Source organism: Myxine glutinosa, chromosome 5 (genome assembly GCF_964187855.1).
Source record: "Myxine glutinosa chromosome 5, kmMyxGlut1.1, whole genome shotgun sequence".
NCBI lineage: Eukaryota > Metazoa > Chordata > Myxini > Myxiniformes > Myxinidae > Myxine > Myxine glutinosa.
The window spans coordinates 144970191-144989242 of record NC_136265.1 but is presented as its reverse complement, the minus strand read 5'-3'; the positions used below and the strand labels follow the sequence as shown (position 1 = coordinate 144989242).

General features: G+C 40.2%; 1 protein-coding gene across 1 annotated transcript in view; it reads right to left on the bottom strand.

The window, feature by feature from the left end:
* Positions 1-19052, bottom strand: part of ACO2 (aconitase 2) — a 78380-nt gene that overhangs the window by 39454 nt on the left and 19874 nt on the right. The window contains exons 2-5 of the mRNA XM_068116039.2: positions 18508-18650; positions 16819-17077; positions 874-966; positions 117-275 (exon numbers count right to left, since the gene is read on the bottom strand). Coding sequence (XP_067972140.2) covers positions 117-275; positions 874-966; positions 16819-17077; positions 18508-18650 — 654 coding nt within the window. The remainder of the gene's footprint in view (positions 1-116; positions 276-873; positions 967-16818; positions 17078-18507; positions 18651-19052) is intronic.

Below are 19052 nucleotides of genomic sequence, written 5' to 3'. Positions count from 1 at the left end.
TAATCCTCCAGCAAATACAGCCTAAACAAATTAAACTTTCTATAACCATTAGATATGAGGTCCAGGAAAGTTTCAAAAACTGAAAAGAATGTTCGTGGGTTGCGTGTTCCACACACCTTAGGACACTTGAGCTCCCAAGCTATACCAGCCATCACATCCACAGCATCTGCCCCACCGACGCCAATGCACACCCCTCCTAGTCCTCCACCATTTGGCGTGTGCGAGTCAGTGCCGATGAGCAAGACACCGGGAAAAGCATAGTTCTCTAGAACAATCTGAGGATGGCAAAGGAGGAGGAAGAAGATGGCAGCACAAGACTGTTTAGAAGCCATTGCCATCGAAAATATCAAGTTAAGGTTAAATGCAAGGAACTTGGAACGGATTTATTAACTCAAACCGCAGTAACTTTGAGATACAGCTAATCATGACATGTTGTTGTTGCTCCTGAATGGACGGACAGCTTTCCATCAGGATGTGTGATAGTTTAACACCGCGATTATCATAGAGCATTGCTGAGAATGAGTTAATGTCAAACATGATGCACATACCTAACAAACTTAACCGATCGCAGGCAACACATCACAGGTCAACGCATCCTGTTTCAAATCATAATTGTAACATTTCAAAGAAAACTATTTTTTAAATGCTAATTATTTATATTTTAAGCAACAATACTGGCACCTGCAGTAACACCTGCAAGACAAGCTAAACATGTAATTTCCATTCTTATACAGGGTCGCAAAAATGATTATACTTCAATTAGAATGAGCTTGCTGCATCATAGGAAGGACAAGCATCTTAATTGTTCACTGGAATAAACTTGCACCACGTTCCCCAGCAAAGACGACCAGCCCAGCAACATCAATGGCCTACCTGATGAATTATTCCAGAACCTGGTTTCCAGAAACCCACGCCATACTTCGCAGAAGCGGTGGCTAAAAAGTGGTACACCTCCTTGTTAATGTCCTGCCAAGGTCGAGACCATACACAAATTTCAGACAGCACAGTCAAACTCCAAAATAGCACACAAGCTACATATATGGTAACCAAACCAGTGGCTTCAATGGGATAATCAATCAATCAAATCAAATCAAATAAAATATGGCCAAAACTCACAAGATTAACTTTTGATCTGTGAATTTGATCAGCAAATCAAATGCCATTCTATCAAATAAACAATTAGAGAGTTCATAGAATGCCTTATCCTGCACAGTCTTGAGAAAAAAGGGACGTGGGCGGCGTCTGTGAGCAGCAAATTTGATAGGTCGATATGATGTAAAATGCAAAAATATTTTGCCCTAATTGATTCCCAAAAACTAATGGATGGATTCACCAACATTTCCCAGCTTCAGTGCGACTTGATTCGGGAAGATTATTGTGCAACTCAACTGCCTCGGATATCTTGGCTGCTAATTTTTGCCAATTACATTTCTGGACAATTTTTAAATAGATTGCACCGCTTATGCTATATTGGCATTACCATATTGTACTTGTCGTGCGATAGCAAACTGAATGATTTTTGGTCGTTCACCACGGGGGAGAAAACTGTAGATGCAACAAATCGATTTCACATCTCCGGAGCTCCAAAATCTGCTGCTCATCATTAGCCATGCTTCAGTGTGCAATGTATGAGCTGCCTCTCAATCTTGCAATGACTCAATTTGTTTTCTTTGTAGCATGGCCTTGGGAGAGGGCAAGCTGCTGTATTTATAGCTGGAATTTGCATTCTCTCGGAGCACAACTTTTAGTCCATGAGCCAGGTACCATCTGAGGGCACCTCAAAAAACCTATTGTTTATTGATGGTACATATGAGGACATAACAAAAATGCATGATGGACATTCCAAACTCACAGCTCAAGTTTTCTACAGCGATTTTAATATTTTGATGAAAATGTGGCAAAAATGGCCATTTCTGACACATGGAAGTTGTTACAATATTGCTTATGGCGACCAAATAAAATAATCAATATAATGAATGTTGCTTTTTTGTGTGTGTGGTTGTGTGTGGATGTGATAAAACATGTATATTTGTTAAATAAATATTTTTGGAACTTATTTTGTGTCCATTAATTGCATTATCATTTCATATAAACGCGGTATTATTTGTGCAAAAAGTGAAAATTTGATGTGTGCAATTTCTACTGGATATTAACAAATACAATTTACTTTACTTACAGGCAAGACATGCGATATTAATTTTTATATTTAAGGGTTTTCAGCTGATATTTTGTTCGTGCTGTGATGATCTACAACAGTTTTTGGTATGACCATATTTGTTATATTATAAACTATAAACTTATAAAATATTTGTTATGTGCTTTAAATATTAATTTTTAAATGCATAAGCAACAATACTTAAGATATAATTAAGTCTAATATATTGTTGCGGATATGAGGATTGCATTTTTTTGATTGTGTTGTATTATATTGGAAATGGTGATGAACATTGTTTGAATATGGCCCCTCCTGCCTCCAGAGTTGTGTAAAGGTAAAAAGGGCGTCCCGGTAGTTATTCCATGAAACACCACATTGAAGGACACGATAAAACCCTTGTTCAGTAGCTTATATCTTATTATGTGTTTTAGGGTAAGGCCTTGTCTTCCATTAGAATAATACTCCATTGCACCGAATCAATTAAGAATAGCTCCCCTTCAATACTTCCATTTCCCAGCCAAACTCTCCATCTGCGGGTAAAGCAGTTCACAAGCGTGGGGTGCACGCCCTCTCATTTCGCTGCTATAGTAAATATGTGCTCCGTGCTCTGTTTGAACAGGAGGGGCGGGGTCGCCCGGGAGAGGCAAGCCCAGGGCGCGCCACGAAGGGCGGGGCTGTGCAGCCCCATGCCCAAATAAGGAAACAAGCCCGTGGCTCGCCACGAGGGGCGTGCCATCGGCGCCATGCCCAAATAAGGAGACAAGCCCGTGGGATTACCATACAAGGTCACGAAACAGAGCACGGGGGGGAGGGCGGTACCAAAACCGAGGAGGGCGTGTCAGACCCACGCTGAAGGTTTGGACGAGAAGGGTGCGACGATCGCGAGGGGACAAGCTACACCAGAGCTGCCGGCGTGCGCTGTAAAGCCGAATACAAGGAGCTGCCGGCGTGCGCTGTAAAGCCGAATACAAGGAGCTGCCGGCGTGAGCTGTAAAGCCGAATACAAGGAGCTGCCGGCGTGAGCTGTAAAGCCGAATACAAGGAGCTGCCGGCTCCTCGCTTCCCGCCCGGAGTGGACCTAATGCAGCTCTTACAAAGCTGGATGATCGTATCCTCGCAATTACATCTAGGGAGTTGATTGCTGCTGAGGCTCATTACCACAAGTCTTGCTACCGTAACTATACCAGAGATGAGAGACAAACACCTCCAAATACAAACTCAACTGACGACGACGAAGTGGCTTATAAGGCAGCCGAACATGAATCCTACCTACACCTCTTCATGTACATCAGAGAGACATTGTTTGTGGAGCCAACAGTGGTGAAAATGACAGTTCTGACTGAGAAATTTGTGAACCATATGCAATCATTTGGTTGCAGTAATGTGAAATTACAAACCAAAAAACACATACGACGAAAACTAGAATGTGAATTTGGCAAATCACTTCATTTTGTCACCAACAACAGTGGTAAGCTTTTAGTGTATCCAGATAGTCTTTCCTTGGAGAAGGTAGTGGTTGAACTGACGAAGATTGAAGATCGACTGGAGCGTTTAAAGCATGTAGATGATATGGAAAATGTTGTGAAACTGTCAGCGACCCACATAAGAGGACAAATCAAGAAGCTCAAAACAAAACCGTGGCCTCCGCATCCTGATGAATTGAACGCTGAGTACAGTATTTTGCCAGATGCTTTACAAACCTTCTTGAATTTGCTTCTACTTGGTGAAGCAGAGGATGGAACGGAAAAACTGAAACGTGTTGTGCAGTCAATAGGACAAGATTGCCTGTATGCTGTGAGTAGAGGGGCACTTGCGCCCACCAAGCACATTCTACTGCCGTGGGGAGTAAAATCCCTCACAGGCAATGTTGAACTTATTAAGTTGCTCAATCGACTGGGACACAGTATCTCGTATTCCAAGCTTGAAGAGATGGACACTGCATTATGTCTTCAGAAACAAAGGAAGGAAGCAGACTGAGGGGTTGTTCTCCCGTCCACCTCTCATACAGGTATTCCAACAACACTTGCCTTTGACAACATTGACAGACTCGAAGAGACGCTTAGCGGTGGTGGTACCTCTCAAAGGGTGAATGGAATTATCATACAGCCTCAAGTCCAGACCGTGAAGCTACCAGAGAGTAAATTTTCCCAATCAAACGAGAAGAAGCGGACCATTAAACCCGTAGCTCTGGAAGTGCCAGACTACAATGCAGGCAACAGAGAAGGACCACCAGCCATGAAACCTCTGGATATGGATATGCAATCAGCGGTGGAAACAGCGAATTGTAAAAACCTTGTGTGGTCATTGACTCGTCTTTCTGATACCAGAAATCAGTCTATCAGTTCCTGGACTGGCTTCAATTTGACGACGAGAGACGATATATCAGTCAAGAAAGACACTGTAGGATATCTCCCTACAATCAACGCTCCAGCCACACATTTATCAACAGTTCACCAGATCTTGCTTCAGGCTGCCAAGATAAAGGATGAACTAAATGTTCAGGAGATAGTTTGTGTCTTCGACCAAGCCTTGTGTGAAAAAGCTGTGGAGATCAAATGGAAACACAACCAACTGTTTCAGAAGGTGGTGCTACGAATGGGAACATTCCATACCTTGTGTAACCTGTTATCAATCATTGGAAAGAGGTTCAATTCGGCTGGATTGAGGGATATAGCTGTTGAATCAGGCATAATAACTGAGGGCTCAATCACATCAGTCCTCGAAGGTCGCAACTACAACCGAGGGGTTCGGCTCTGTAAACTTGTGTACGAGGCCTTGCTCAGATTAGTCTGGAAAGGCCTCTATCCATGGTTCGAAGACCACCATGCTGAAGATGTAAAGCACCTGAACGAGACCACCAAAGCCATCAGATCCTTACATGAAGATGTGTCCCACGAAACTCTGGACTCGGTGTTGAGGAATGATTCTGTCTCTCTGGTGCTTTCGCATTTTACACAGTATCTTGATCATCTACGCAGCAACCAAGGGCAGCTAGCATCCTTCTGGATCTCCTTCATTGACATTGTAGGCGTTCTCCTGGATCTCATACGAGGCTCATGAGAAGGAATCTGGTCTCTCCACCTGTCTGCAGTCAAGAGAATGATACCGTGATGCTTCGCGTACGATAAGCAGAATTACGCCAGGTATGATTAATAATTAAGCAGTAAATTGGTGATCATGAAATCATATATCAAAATTTCTTCCTCATACGCACCTGCGTAATAATATTTTTTTTGCAGGTACTTGTCGCTCTATTACTGTGAAATGACAAGGCTTCCAGAGACGCACCCCGAGGTATACAAACACATGTTAGATGGCGGTTTCTCGGTTCAACTGGGTGACAGTAACCCCTTTGGACGTATTCCGGTTGACCAAACAATCGAAGAGACCATCAATAAAGACACGCAAACAGCAGGTAGCAAATTAAGCTAAAACGTTACATTTCTAGCTGAACAAGTGCAGCAAGTGCACAAAATACCTGTAATGAAACAATGTACTTACCAAGGTTTTATATTACAGGTGGCACGGAAGGATTCTCTCTCAACCCTGGTGCAGTGAGTCGGTTCTACATGACAGCAGAGTATCGCAGCTCATGTCTACAACAACTACGTAAGATGACAGATGTTTCCGAGTCTAGTGTTCATCATGATTTGACATCTTCCTGTATTAAGAAAGATGAAGATGCTGTACAGTCTCTTGGAGATATTCTTGAAGCCAACTGGACGAATCCTTTCAAGACAGGCGAAACTGAGCTCATCAGTATCTCAACTGGTGCATCTGCTCCACCAGATGTTTCTGCTGATTTGGTGTCTGCACAGAAGGGAGAAGAAACGTACCAAAAATTCCAAGAGGATCGAATAGCGAAAGGAGAAAAATTCTATGAGAAGATTCCAAGGTTGAGCTTGAAGACATTTGACAGTATCAAGCAACGGAAAACCAAGAAATCCACAAACAAGGAAGTTGTTCTGAAGAGTGACAATAAGCTGTTCGGTCATATGGTCTTGGTTGCTTCATCAAGAAAATTCGATATGAAAGAAGTCCTAAAGCATCCTCTAGGTCTAGGTCCTATCCCGTGGTCGTTAGCAAACACTGATGGGACACTGAAAAAGACAAATAAGGCAGCATTGGCAAGAAAGTTGGAAACTATGGCCGCACCTGCTGACCATATAGAAACCCCGTCTGCATGTATCATTGACGGAATGACTATTGCGCAGAAGATGAAGGGTGATAACCTAACGTTTGAAGACTTAGCGGATCAGATGCTGGCATCTGTACTGAGAACTGCTGGTACCAAAACCCACCGTTTAGAGGCCATTTTTGTGGGGGTTAGCCTTTTCGGGGACCATGGTTGTTGTTGTTTTTTTGGTCCCCTTTTTTTGAAGCAATGTTTTACGGCCGGATGCCCTTCCTGCCGCCAACCCTGTTTGTCGCTTTTTTTTTTTTTTACGACAAGCAGGGAATTACCAGTGAACTGGTACTCAATTAGCCGACCTCGGAAGGATGACAGGCTGAGTCAACCCCCCTGGCGTTAATTCAGCGATCGACCGGGATTCGAACCCAGGATTCTTGGATCCTAAGCTGGCACCCTAGCCGCTGGCCCAACACTGAGAACTGCTGGTACGAGTGAGCGAATTGACTTGGTCTTTGATGTGTACCAACAGATGTCCAGCAAAGCAGCTGAGGACAATGAGAGGTTTAGAAACAGGAATTCGATTCACCAATATCATCCCAGGTCACAAGATCCAACAATGGCGACGCCTTCTTTCTTGTGGAGCTAGCAAGATGAAACTTATAAGTTTCATTGTGAACCAGTGGAAAGAGCCAAACATGAGGTTGAAACTTGGTGGCAGAATCATGTATGTTACATGCAGTAATCAATGCTTCAATATCACCTGCGATGAAGTAACAGAGGAAAAGGATCTAAGCACATCCCAGGAGGAGGCTGATACAAGAGTAATCTTCCATGCCAAACATGCTGCACCAGCCATGTCCTCAATCGTCATAGTAGCGGAGGATACTGATATCATACTGTTATGTCTGGCCTTTCAGAAAGACATTGACTGTGCCATATATGTCAAGTGTGGTATGACAACTCGCACGCGATTTGTCAGCATCAGCAAAGTGTCTGCAGCGCTGGGACAGGATGTATGCGATGGATTACTAGGCTTACATGCGTTTTCTGGCTGTAACACTGTTAGTGCTTTTAGTGGTCGTGGAAAGCTTGGTGCACTAAAACTGCTAATAAGTAACGACAAGTTCAGGGACGCTTTCACTAAACTGGGATCAGAATGGCAGCTATCAGATGACGTTTTCAAGGTCTTGGAAGCATTCACATGCCGACTCTATGTCAGTCAGACTGATATCTGTGATGTTAACGAGATGCGGTACGAACTATTCAGGGTGAAAGATGGTAATGTAGAATCTGGTCAGTTACCACCATGCCATGACTGTCTTCATCTTCATGCAGTCAGAGCAAACTACCAAGCTGCTGTGTGGCACCGCTCCTTACAAGCTGATCCCCAGACACCAAGTCCATTGGACAGCAAAGGTTGGGTATTGAGTGATAATGGAGACCTGATGATAAACTGGATGACAGGAGAGCCAGCACCGAACATCGTATTGGAGTTCCTGTCCTGCAAGTGTAAGAAGTCATGCAAACTGCCCCGTTGTCAGTGTATGGTGAATGGACTGCCTTGTACTCAGGCTTGTACTCTACAAGACTGTGACAATATGAAGGTTGACGAGGATCTCAGCGAGGACCAGCAATCTGACAGCGATAGTGATAGTGACACCCATTAAGTATCTGATGGTAAATATGATGAATTTGTGTGTACATCTATATGTAAGAGAAGGTTTAAAATACACATTGAGTACTTAAGAGAAATTCTGAAAGACATGTTGACTGTGAGTTATGAATGATAGGATATTGACGACATTGTATATTCAATTTGTTACTTGTATGGTTATTATGCGCAGAATGATAAGTATGCCTTGCCAATTTTGCTATTAGGCGCACTTCTGTTTTTGGCATGATGGACGTTGAAATATTACAAAATAGTGTTTTAAGTATTCATTTTATCACAGTGATGATTGAATTAATTAAATGTGTTCAAAATACACCATCCGGTTTATTATCAACATGGACCAATAGGATTGGCTATTGGCCGGTCCTTCTCTAGATCTCTGTTCAGCTACAGCGGCCCTATTAAGAACTGGAAGGTTCACCAAGTCATAAACATTTGCACTGTTTAAATCTTGATTATATGTATTTAAAAAAAATACTTTTGTAAGAGAAATTTCAGATGTATGCAATAAGTATTGAAAAAATGCTTTCACTGAACAAATATCACGTTTTTTTCACCTACCCCACCCATATGAATATCCATCATGCTGTTTTGAGTTCCAGAAACATCCAGCTATCAGAAAATAGTAAAATTTTGAGGTGCCCTCAGATGGTACCAATTTACCCAAATTAAGGGAACAGCTCATGGACTATTTTTCAAAAGAAAATATATATTTTTTTTTTTTGTATGTATACAAGATCGAGGATCGTGTAAGAGCAAACTAACAAGGGCCACACCAACACGTGCGCCAAAGTAACACATGCGCCAAACTAACATGCGCCAAACTAACATGCGTCAAACTAACATGCGCCAAACCAACACATTCGCCAAACCCAACACAATCGCCAAACAAGCACATGTGCCAAACTAACACATTCACCAAACAAACACATTTGCCATACTAACACATGCGCCAAATCAACACATTCGCCAAACCAACACATGTGCCAAACCAACACATTTGCCAAACCAACACATCCGCCAAACCAACACATCCGCCAAACCAACACATTCGTCGAACTAAAACATGTGCCAAACCAACACATTCACCAAACAAACACATTTGCCAAACCAACACATCCGCCAAACCATCACATCCGCCAAACTAACACATGCGCCAAACCAACACATTCACCAAACTAACACATGTGCCAAACCAACACAATCGCCAAACTAACATGTGCCAAACCAACACATTCGCCAAACCAACACATTCACTAAACCAACACATTTTCCAAACGAACACATGCGCCAAAACTAACACATGCGCCAAACCAACACATTTGCCAAACCAACACATGCGCCAAACCAACACATGCGCCAAACCAACACATGCGCCAAACCAGCTCTAGTTTTATTTTTGAGATGGCACATATTTAAAAAAAGATTGTTTCTTTCAGAAATTCAGAAATAAAGGAGGCGGAGCTGCTAACTGATGAATTAGATTATCACGGTTATTTTAAATCAGAACAATTTACAAGTATTGGGAAACTTGGTTCTATTTCGAGTAATCCTATTGCAATATATGCAGAAATGAATGAGAATACTACCCTCAAACCGTTATTTTTATGTTGTAATAGTGTTATAGGCATGGTAAAAAAAATGATTGATCCAATTGAAGATGATTAATAATTTTTATATTTTAATATAAAATGGCAAGAAATCGACTTCAGGAGAATTATAATTTTTGTATTCAAGGATACTTACAAGAAAAGGTTGATCATCATCAGTCAGTTGATCATCCTTGCCCGATCATTCAATCATTCATTCATTCAGTCATTCTTTGTATTTTTAGGTATCTTTAGTAATTCATCTCTCATACAAATAATTACATTATCGAGTTTTAGTTGTTTACAATATTTATTGAGTTCTATATATATGACGTATTTTTTCCAAATTGTTTAAATCACTCTTCCATTTTATTTATGACTTTTATTTATGAGAAAGATATAATCATTACCCCTTTAGTTAGTTTTACACCAGCCTGTGCGATAGAAGAAAGCATATCTCCAACTAACGATCTCGCTTTGTCAGGTAGGCTTTCAAGTTTTTCAGCAAAATCTACAATTACACCGCTACCACTAATTTGTTTTTCCAACTCCTTGTTATGTCTTTCCAATTCTTTTTGAGCTTTTAGTTGAGCTTTCTTTTCATTAGCAGTTTTTACCGCTGCTGAAATACCCCCCGTCAAAGCTCCCGCTGCACTTAAGCCGGCAAATAGAGGAATTAGAAATGGAAGAAATCCTCCGTTTGTTTCCTTTATTGAATATTTCTTCAACATTGGTTTTGTCATTTTAAAACTAAGTGAGCCGGTACTATTTAGTTTTTCCACCTGCACTTTTGTGAGCAAAACACTAATTCTTATATCAGCTTTTCTTTGAATTGCACGAACGTTAATCGTACAAGGTTTTTGATTTTAAATACAAGACGTTAGTTTATCACGATTTGTTTGATTAACATATACATCATTTGATACTTTACTCATTTTTATGTATTACAAAAAGATTTTTTTTCTAGTCATATGAGAAAAAAAAAAATCTACAATACCACGTAAACATACAAATTTTCAATTATTACTTATGTGATATTAATCGTAACACCATTATCCGTATTAATCTGTAGTTCTGTTTCTTCCAAGAGCAAACAATACAGTCCCGTGAAAAAGTAAGTACATCCCATGTAAAGTTTTGACTTTTTCAACATATTTCAATATACAGCTATTTGATCTTCATTTCAACAATATTGATAGATAAAGGTGATATAATATAACAAATATCATGAAACATTTACATTTTGTAGTCCATTGTATAATTTAAATAAACATAAATGCAAATTTCGCATGTGGAAAAAGTAAGTACACCCTTGGCTCTAATAGGTGGTATTGCCCCCTTTGGCAGAAACAACCTCAAGTAGGCGTTTCTTATAACTGTCTACCAGTCTCTGACATCGACTGGGAGAAATTTTTGCCCACTCCTCCATATAGAATTCTTTCAGCTGTGCGATGTTTGAGGGGTTTCTTGCATGCACAGCTCGTTTCAAATCCCCCCACAACATCTCGATGGGATTTAGATCCGGGCTTTGACTTGGCCATTCCAGAACCCTCCATTTCTTTCTTTTCAGCCATTCCTTGGTGGATTTACTGGTATGTTTAGGGTCATTGTCATGTTGCAAGGTCCACCTTCGGTTGAGCTTCAACGTTCCGACAGATGGCCTCACATTATCCTCAAGCAGCACCCTCTGGCACAATGAAGAATTCATAGTGGATTCTATGATGGTGAGCTGCCCAGGCACTGATGCAGCAAAGCTGCCCCAAAACATAATATTTCCACCACCATGCTTTACAGTTGGTATCAGGTTCTTGTGGTCAAATGCTGTCTTTGGTTTTCGCTAAGCATGTCTTCTGGTACTGTGGCCAAATAGCTCTACCTTTGACTCATCTGTCCAAAGCACATTGTTCCAGAAGTGCTGGTCTTTGCCTAGGTGTTCATTGGCAAACTTTAGTCTTGCCCTGATGGTCTTTCTGGACAGCAAAGGTTTCCTCCTGGCACACCTCCCATGTAGATCAAATTTGTGCAACCTCTTTCTAATGGTATACTCGTGCACTTTGACATCAACAGTGGCAAGAGCTACCTGTAGGTCCCGTGATGACATTCTGGGGTTCTTAGAGACTTCTTTCAGCATCTTGCGGTCTGCTCTCGGGCTGAACTTGCTCGGGCGGGCTGGCCTGAACAAGATGGCAGTTGTTTGGAATCTTCTCCACTTGTTGATGATCTTCCGGACAGTCGAATGATTGATTTCAAATTGTTTGGAGATCTTTTTAAATCCCTTCCCAGACACGTAGCCATCTATAACCTTCTTTCTGAAGGCCTCAGAGAGCTCTTTTGATCGAGGCATGGTGAAGCCGCACACTTCAACAACAAAGAGCAAACCAAACTAAATGTCTGAGGTTTAAATAAGACAGGTTCCTCCAAGATACTCTCCAACGATGTTCTAATCATTTGCACCTGAGCTGGTGCACCTGATTCTAATTTTAGGTATTTGAAGTAGTGATAAATGTAGGGGTGTACTTACTTTTTCCACATGCAAAATTTGCATTTATGTTTATTTAAATTATACAATGGACTACAAAATGTAAAGGTTTCATGATATTTGTTATATTATATCACCTTTGTCTCTCAATATCGTTGAAATGAAGATCAAATAGCTGTATGTTGAAATATGTTGAAAGAGTCAAAACTTTACATGGGGTGTACTTACTTTTTCACGTGACTGTATGCATCAACTTCTTCATTCTCTCCTCTTTTCATTTATAGAGAAGTATCGACTCTATTAGTCTTTGTAGTTTCCTTTTGAGCGCTCAGGTCAATCGCGTAGATTGTATGTAGACTTTTAAACGCTACCATGTCCAAAATGGGATCCTTATTACCGTTGCTTTCACACACCTTTTGGTAAGACTTGTAAGCTTCTGCATTATCATTTTGTTCGCAATTAATTTCCGATTTCTATCTCGTGGGTAAAATGTTCCATCTAGAGAAAACCGAAGTTGTTTTACCTTAGCATTATCACACAAAGCATTATTCTTGTTAGTAGCAGTATCTCCATCGGGTTTCTTGAAGGAGAGCCACAGGTACCGAGGCTTTCCTTCAAGAACACCCAAATTCCACATGTAGGTAGTGTGTTCCAGTTTAACATGTTGGCATCTTCTTTTAAGGTATGATACATTTAGTGGAGTCTTTGAGTTAAGTCTTCTATTCAACATCTCTTCCGTTTTAAGACTAAGAGTATATTCATTGATATACCAACACAGATCATTAATCACAAATTTATTGTTATCACCGAAAGCATTCTCAGCCCCAAAAAGCAATCTATTTTCATTATTATTCCTTTGTAGTTGAAATATAATTTTAAGCCCAAACAAAACTTTATCATAATCACAAAAGCCAAATATACCTTTAAGGGGTACTGTTAAGGTAAAACTATTTTCTGCTTTTGTATCATCGTTATACATTGCCATCCTTTGAATATAACCATGGTCTGCATTTGTTCCCGTTGTCATATCAGGAATAAAACCTTCGGCAGACCCCTAACCCATTTTATCACTAAAGGGATATAGTGTGAATTTCATCATTTCAGCTGTAGCAAAGACATAATCAACCGCTTCTACTTCTTGCGTTCCAATATACAAACAAATACTATCAAACATTTTCCAGAAGAAATAATTTACGAGTGCAGCGTTTGTGTTATTCGCAGCCTTCGTGAATTTACATTTACACACCAAGAAACTATCGGCTAGATTTAAGTAAGTTTGTTGATTATTTATCTCAAAACTTTTTGTTCCATTCGTATTCCAATCTGTTCCCATTATAGCATTTACCTTAAAATAATCTTCCTTTTTTAGTAGAGTTTTAAATGATAATCGTATCATCCAAATCATAAATAGTATCAATTGCTTCCATATCTTTTTACATAGCAATAAAAAATATAATAAATACATTTATTATATTTTAGAATAATATAAAATATTTAAAACATTTGGAACCCCGACCCAAGTATTTCTTTTATTTTTTGTCGTTCTTGCGGGGTTAGTTGAGTTTTACCTTTCTTAAATTCTTTAATCGCTTGTAATTTAAGAGACTCCTTTTGAGCGTCTTTTATACTCTTTATAGCACCTGCTACATTTCCCACGGCAGAAGTGGTTGAACTAATTAGGTCTTTATTTTTAAGAATAGTTGAAACAATACCCATTAGAGTATCAATTATCCCATCTCCTTTATTTCTAAATTGTGTTACGGGGTCCTCCCCCATCCTCTGGTCTCGGTAAACCTCCGAACCCCAAGGAAGTCCCCGGCAGAAAGATGTGTTGTCCTTGGTTGAAAACAAGCCAATCAATAACGAGTCCACACCAAGGGTTACGAACAAACCACAATATATTATAAATCCCACACAGGAATCACGACCCCAATTAGTACAGCACTTCACCATATAATTCCTATCTACAGGTGGCACCACCTAATCGAGTCCCTTAACCCAAAAACTCACGGCCCTTTCCCCAATGTCTCTGTACTCCTCCCAGGCGACGTCGATTCGCTCCAGCGATCGTGGAATCAATTTCCGATTCCAATCAGGGGAGACGTAGCCGATCGAACCAACCCACAGGTCACGTGGTCCAATCCCCCGCACGATAGCGGTAGAATGGGAAACCTCCCAAAGCCGATTTCTGGTATGTACCCGGTTGCGGTTCAATCCGCGAGTCTCCTCAATAACCCTCCAAAAGCCACCGTCTTGTACCGCCGTCCCCGGCAAGCCACCGGAGAATAACGCCAGGCCGACAAGACGCAAAAACCTGGTCACTGCCGGTTGTGCGCGTGGCGAAGATGGCGGACGGCTTTCTCTCGCCCCCGGGTTTGGAGGTAAGGATACTCGGCAACCTCAGTGAGGATACCCGACTACGCAGGCTCCGCAGCAATCCGGCGATCTCCTATCGCGCGGACTTCTTTTCAAGGAGGCAAAGTTCCCCTTGTACTGTACATTTGACTGCTCGGTACGGAGCTGCAATCAGAAACGTCTGCTTACGATCTTCCGCCGCTTCTTCTCCCCCCTGCTCCTTATCTCTTCCGGGTCATGATCCGATTTCCGGCCACATTTTACCCGGAGCGCTTTTAACCCTTTTAACCACAATAAGCATCATCTAGAATCAACCATGATAACAAGAACCACCATAATTAGGGCCGGTATCCGTAACAATTGATGTCCTATACCTCGTTGTCTCTTAGGTTTATCGTATCCTCTCCCCAAGAAACATACCTTAACCCTTATAGTACAGTGAAAGATACATACCTTCCCCAATCCCATCTCCAGCTGATTTAACAACATCTTTCATAATTATTTTATATTTTCTCAACTCGTGTTTTCTCACAACCATCGTGTTTTTATTTAACATTTTTTTTTTTCAATTTATTTGCTTTGATTTTTTGTTTTAGTTGAGAATAATTAGTGTCTGGTGGCAAAAACATTTTTTTCAAAATATAATTTATCCTCTATTGAAAATTTGGATGGAATTAAAAACTCCCCACTCGACGTTAACATAACCTCCCCTCTTTCCCGAGTAAATATAAGACCTATTTTTCCAAACGTGAAATCCTGGAAAGTTTTCTTTTTATCTTGATCATTCGTTAAAACTACATTCCAAAAAAAAACAAACAGTTGGATGTTCATTTATTAATAATTTATATCCTTTATACAATTTTTTCAATTATTGCGCTGAACAAACATTTTAGCACTTTAGGTATTTTAGATAATTGGAAATGTTGAACAACCATTTTTGCATTTTAGATAATTGAAAAACTTCACTGAGGCGAATTCTGATGGATATAATTTCACCACTGAAAGAAATCAAACGATGATCTTGATCGGTTATCCTAAAATTTACTTTATTAATGGTTTTTTCCTGAGACGGGTAAATAGGAGAGATTCTTTGGTTCAATATTGAATTTATAACCTATTGGGGTTGAGTAAGCGCTGAATGAAAATATTGTATTTGTTTTTACTCCATCGTCATAAGCGCCATCAATCAAATCACAGTTAATCAATACCGAATTTATACCTGCGGATATTTGAACGACATTATCACTGTAAAACGTCTCATTAGCTTCAATCTTTCTTGCAGAGAAACCTAATAGATCTCGGAATGAATTCTCAATCGTGAAATCAATAATTGTTTTTAAGTCTAATAATTGATTTTGATGTGTGTCTTTGAATATCTACAACAATATTTTTTGGTTCATCCCCTTCTTCTTTCATAAGACGATTAATTTCAGAAAATATTGTAGAAATCTCGTAAGCTCCGGGTGAAAATTCTATAGTTTTATATCCACTCCCTGGATTATAACTAAACTTGTTATTTTTTTCTGTGATATTAAACAAAGTATTATAGGTTTCCATAGACAATCGTGCCGCTTCATATTATTTTGTGGGATCAAGATGTATCGGGTATCGGAATGAAGCCGTGTGATCACTCGTTGTAAAATCAAATCTAAGGGTTGTACCTCTCATTTTGTATGCGATAAAATATCTTTGTGTTGACATTTATTAATTATTTTCATATTCATCAACTGATCTAAAATGGCTGACGCTTCATTAAAACAATTGTTGTTTCCCGCCTCCTTACTACCTAACAACAGTAATAGTCTATTAACTAATTGTGATGAGTCATTTGGAAGAAAACTAACGCCGGAGCCTGAACTCATTCCAGGCCCACTTAAATCCTGAATAATATGGTTTTCCTTCTCGTTCTTATTACCTTTACCAACAAGATAACCTCTATAATCAAGCGCGTTTAACAACTCAATATACTCTCCATCTTCCTCATTTTCCATATTCAGCGCACTTTAAACACACATGAGCACATGAAACACAAAAAACATAAACGGATAGGAGGGGGAGTCAAGATGGGGAGAGAGAGGGAAGCACATGAGCACAATAGTAGATAACAGGGACATTGGGAGATCAGTGGAAGGGAGAGGGCTGGGGGGAGGAAGTGGTACACAATATAAAACAAATTGACACGACGAGGAATAGTTAGTTTTTGACAGTAATGCCATTTTGTTCGCTTTGGGGGAGGGGAATACTAAATTTGATGTAAGTTAATTTAAAAAAACAAAAAAAAAAAACTCTAAATACGCATTTGTGCAATTTTGAAATGTTGCTTTGCCACAATTCATCAAATAGAACTACGAGCAAGGCCACAATCCATTGACGAGTTTGAATTCCCATGACACAAAGTAGACCAGCTTTGAACAGGTACACACCAGGAAAGTTCACCTTGGCTCTAAGTAGATCAGCTTCGCTTCCCGTCTGTGCTTCGATGAGATGGTCACAGTGGATCGTAGAGGGCACAGCAACTCTTGGTAGCCCGCTGCTAATGAACTGAAGCATAGCCATCTGTGCTGTGGCATCTTGCATAGCCACACGATCGGGTATCAACCTTAAATACGACGAACCACGCTCAATGTTCTGACTCCGTGGATCCTCCAAGTGGCCGTACACTACCTTCTCAGCCAGAGTCAATGGGTGGTTGAGCCTAGGACAAACCATCGATGCAACTGTCAAAAACATGACATTAAACGGCAAAAAAATGGTTCAATTAGAAAGAGGAAAGTAAAACTCGCCACTTTGGACTTTCCTCTTTATATTTATTAAACCATTTATGAATCAAGAAAACGTTTTTTTTTAGAAACAGAGTACACAATGCTTCATCAGGATAAACAATATAACTACAAGGGCACTCGGTAGAGCGCATACCTCCGTGCCAGGCTGAATAGTTTACAATTTGTATCCCACTGATAGCACGGATCGGGATACGGACATAAACGAAAATCTAATCAGCTTGTTATTCTCATCTAACCAACTCATCCACACCTTTTTTTAAATATCATGCAAAAATCGTTTTTAGCCCCATCTCTCAATGGTGAAGAATCGTTAAAGAATTAAAAATTCTCGTATGGGGATCCAGATCTGGATCTTCACAAAAATCAAATAAACTCATCATTGTCGCACATCAAACCTGTCCACAAAGTTTCGTCCGGATCCATTTGTAACGTTTTGAGATATAATGCTATATATCGTTTTGGCCCAATCTCTCAATGGTGAAGAATCACTTATAGAATTTTAAAAACTCTCAGATCAATATCCAGACCTTCACGAAAATCAAATAATTTCTTCCTTGTCACACCCAATTTGTCCACCAAATTTCATCCAAATCAGTCCACAATATTTTGAGATATCCTGCTCACAGACAAACAGACAACCAGGCAGCTGGGTGAAAACAACCTCCATCCACCTTTTGTGGCGGCCGCCATCTTGGAAAAACCGAAAACATTTGCATCTCTATATATCTGATAGCGCTGCATAGAAAAAATTGAGACATGGCTCATTGTAAAGAGCTCTCCATGGGAAATAAAATATGTTAATGATGTCATAGACGTCATAAGACTCCATTATGACGTCATAATTCGACAAGTACAAAACTTCATCCGATCAAGATGAAATTTATTGAGCATAATCTAGGAATAAATTAGTGGAGAAAAAATACAATGATGACGTCATCGGCCACGTGGTTCGGCCGCCATATTTGTTTTAACACAAAAGCCTTAAAAACCACTGAAAATACAATCTTGGCGAGGGTTTGCAATCTCCGATTGCTCTTTCTTGTTTATATTGCAATGGCAACATGTTATTCTTCTGATACGCCATCTCAATTTTCAGCAGCTTCAAATCCACAATCCTAATGTGATTGTCTCCACTTGGATAGACCCACCAATCTCTGGGATGCCAACAACAACCCCATCAAATTCTTAAGTTCCTGCCAAAGCGGATTCCTAAAAGAGATAAGATTTAATTGCATAACCAGCCATGATCCCTCATCACAACAAGTGCTTTGGAGGTTTCAGGCCAATGGAAATCAATGCGGTTTCAAAACAAACCAGCAGCAAAATTAAATCCTGTACATACCTGTCTCGCACCGTCTGTACCTTCTCCTTTAGTGTGTTGTATTTCACGTAATGGCCTGGCTCATATCGGCTGAGGGACACTTTGCCCTTTTGCTGTGAGACTGTGGAGACATGGTAAGGTCGTCCTAAAGACCACCACAACACCTACAGAGAGAAAGACAGATGAGCAGGTATTGCTGACGAAAGGGTAACACATTGTATATATGGTTTGCTGGAAATACAACACTTAGTGTGAATATTTACAACAACTGACATTAGTTAATAGATGGATTCATTTAAAGAAAATCATATTTAGGGCAAGAGGTAATCTATTTATAACATACGATGGTAAAAATGTGTGTTCCAAGTTGGTCGTATTTAGAAGAGGTTATGTATTCACACCTATCTGTCTGTTTGTGTTTCTGTGCAGATGTCTCAAAAGTTGTGGACAAATTATGACAAAATGTGTTGGGTAAGTGAAAAGAACAAGCTGATTCGATTTAGGTTCAGGTCCGAATCCATATCCGGCCTATCAGTGGGATACCTGTTCAGCCTGGCGGAGGTGTG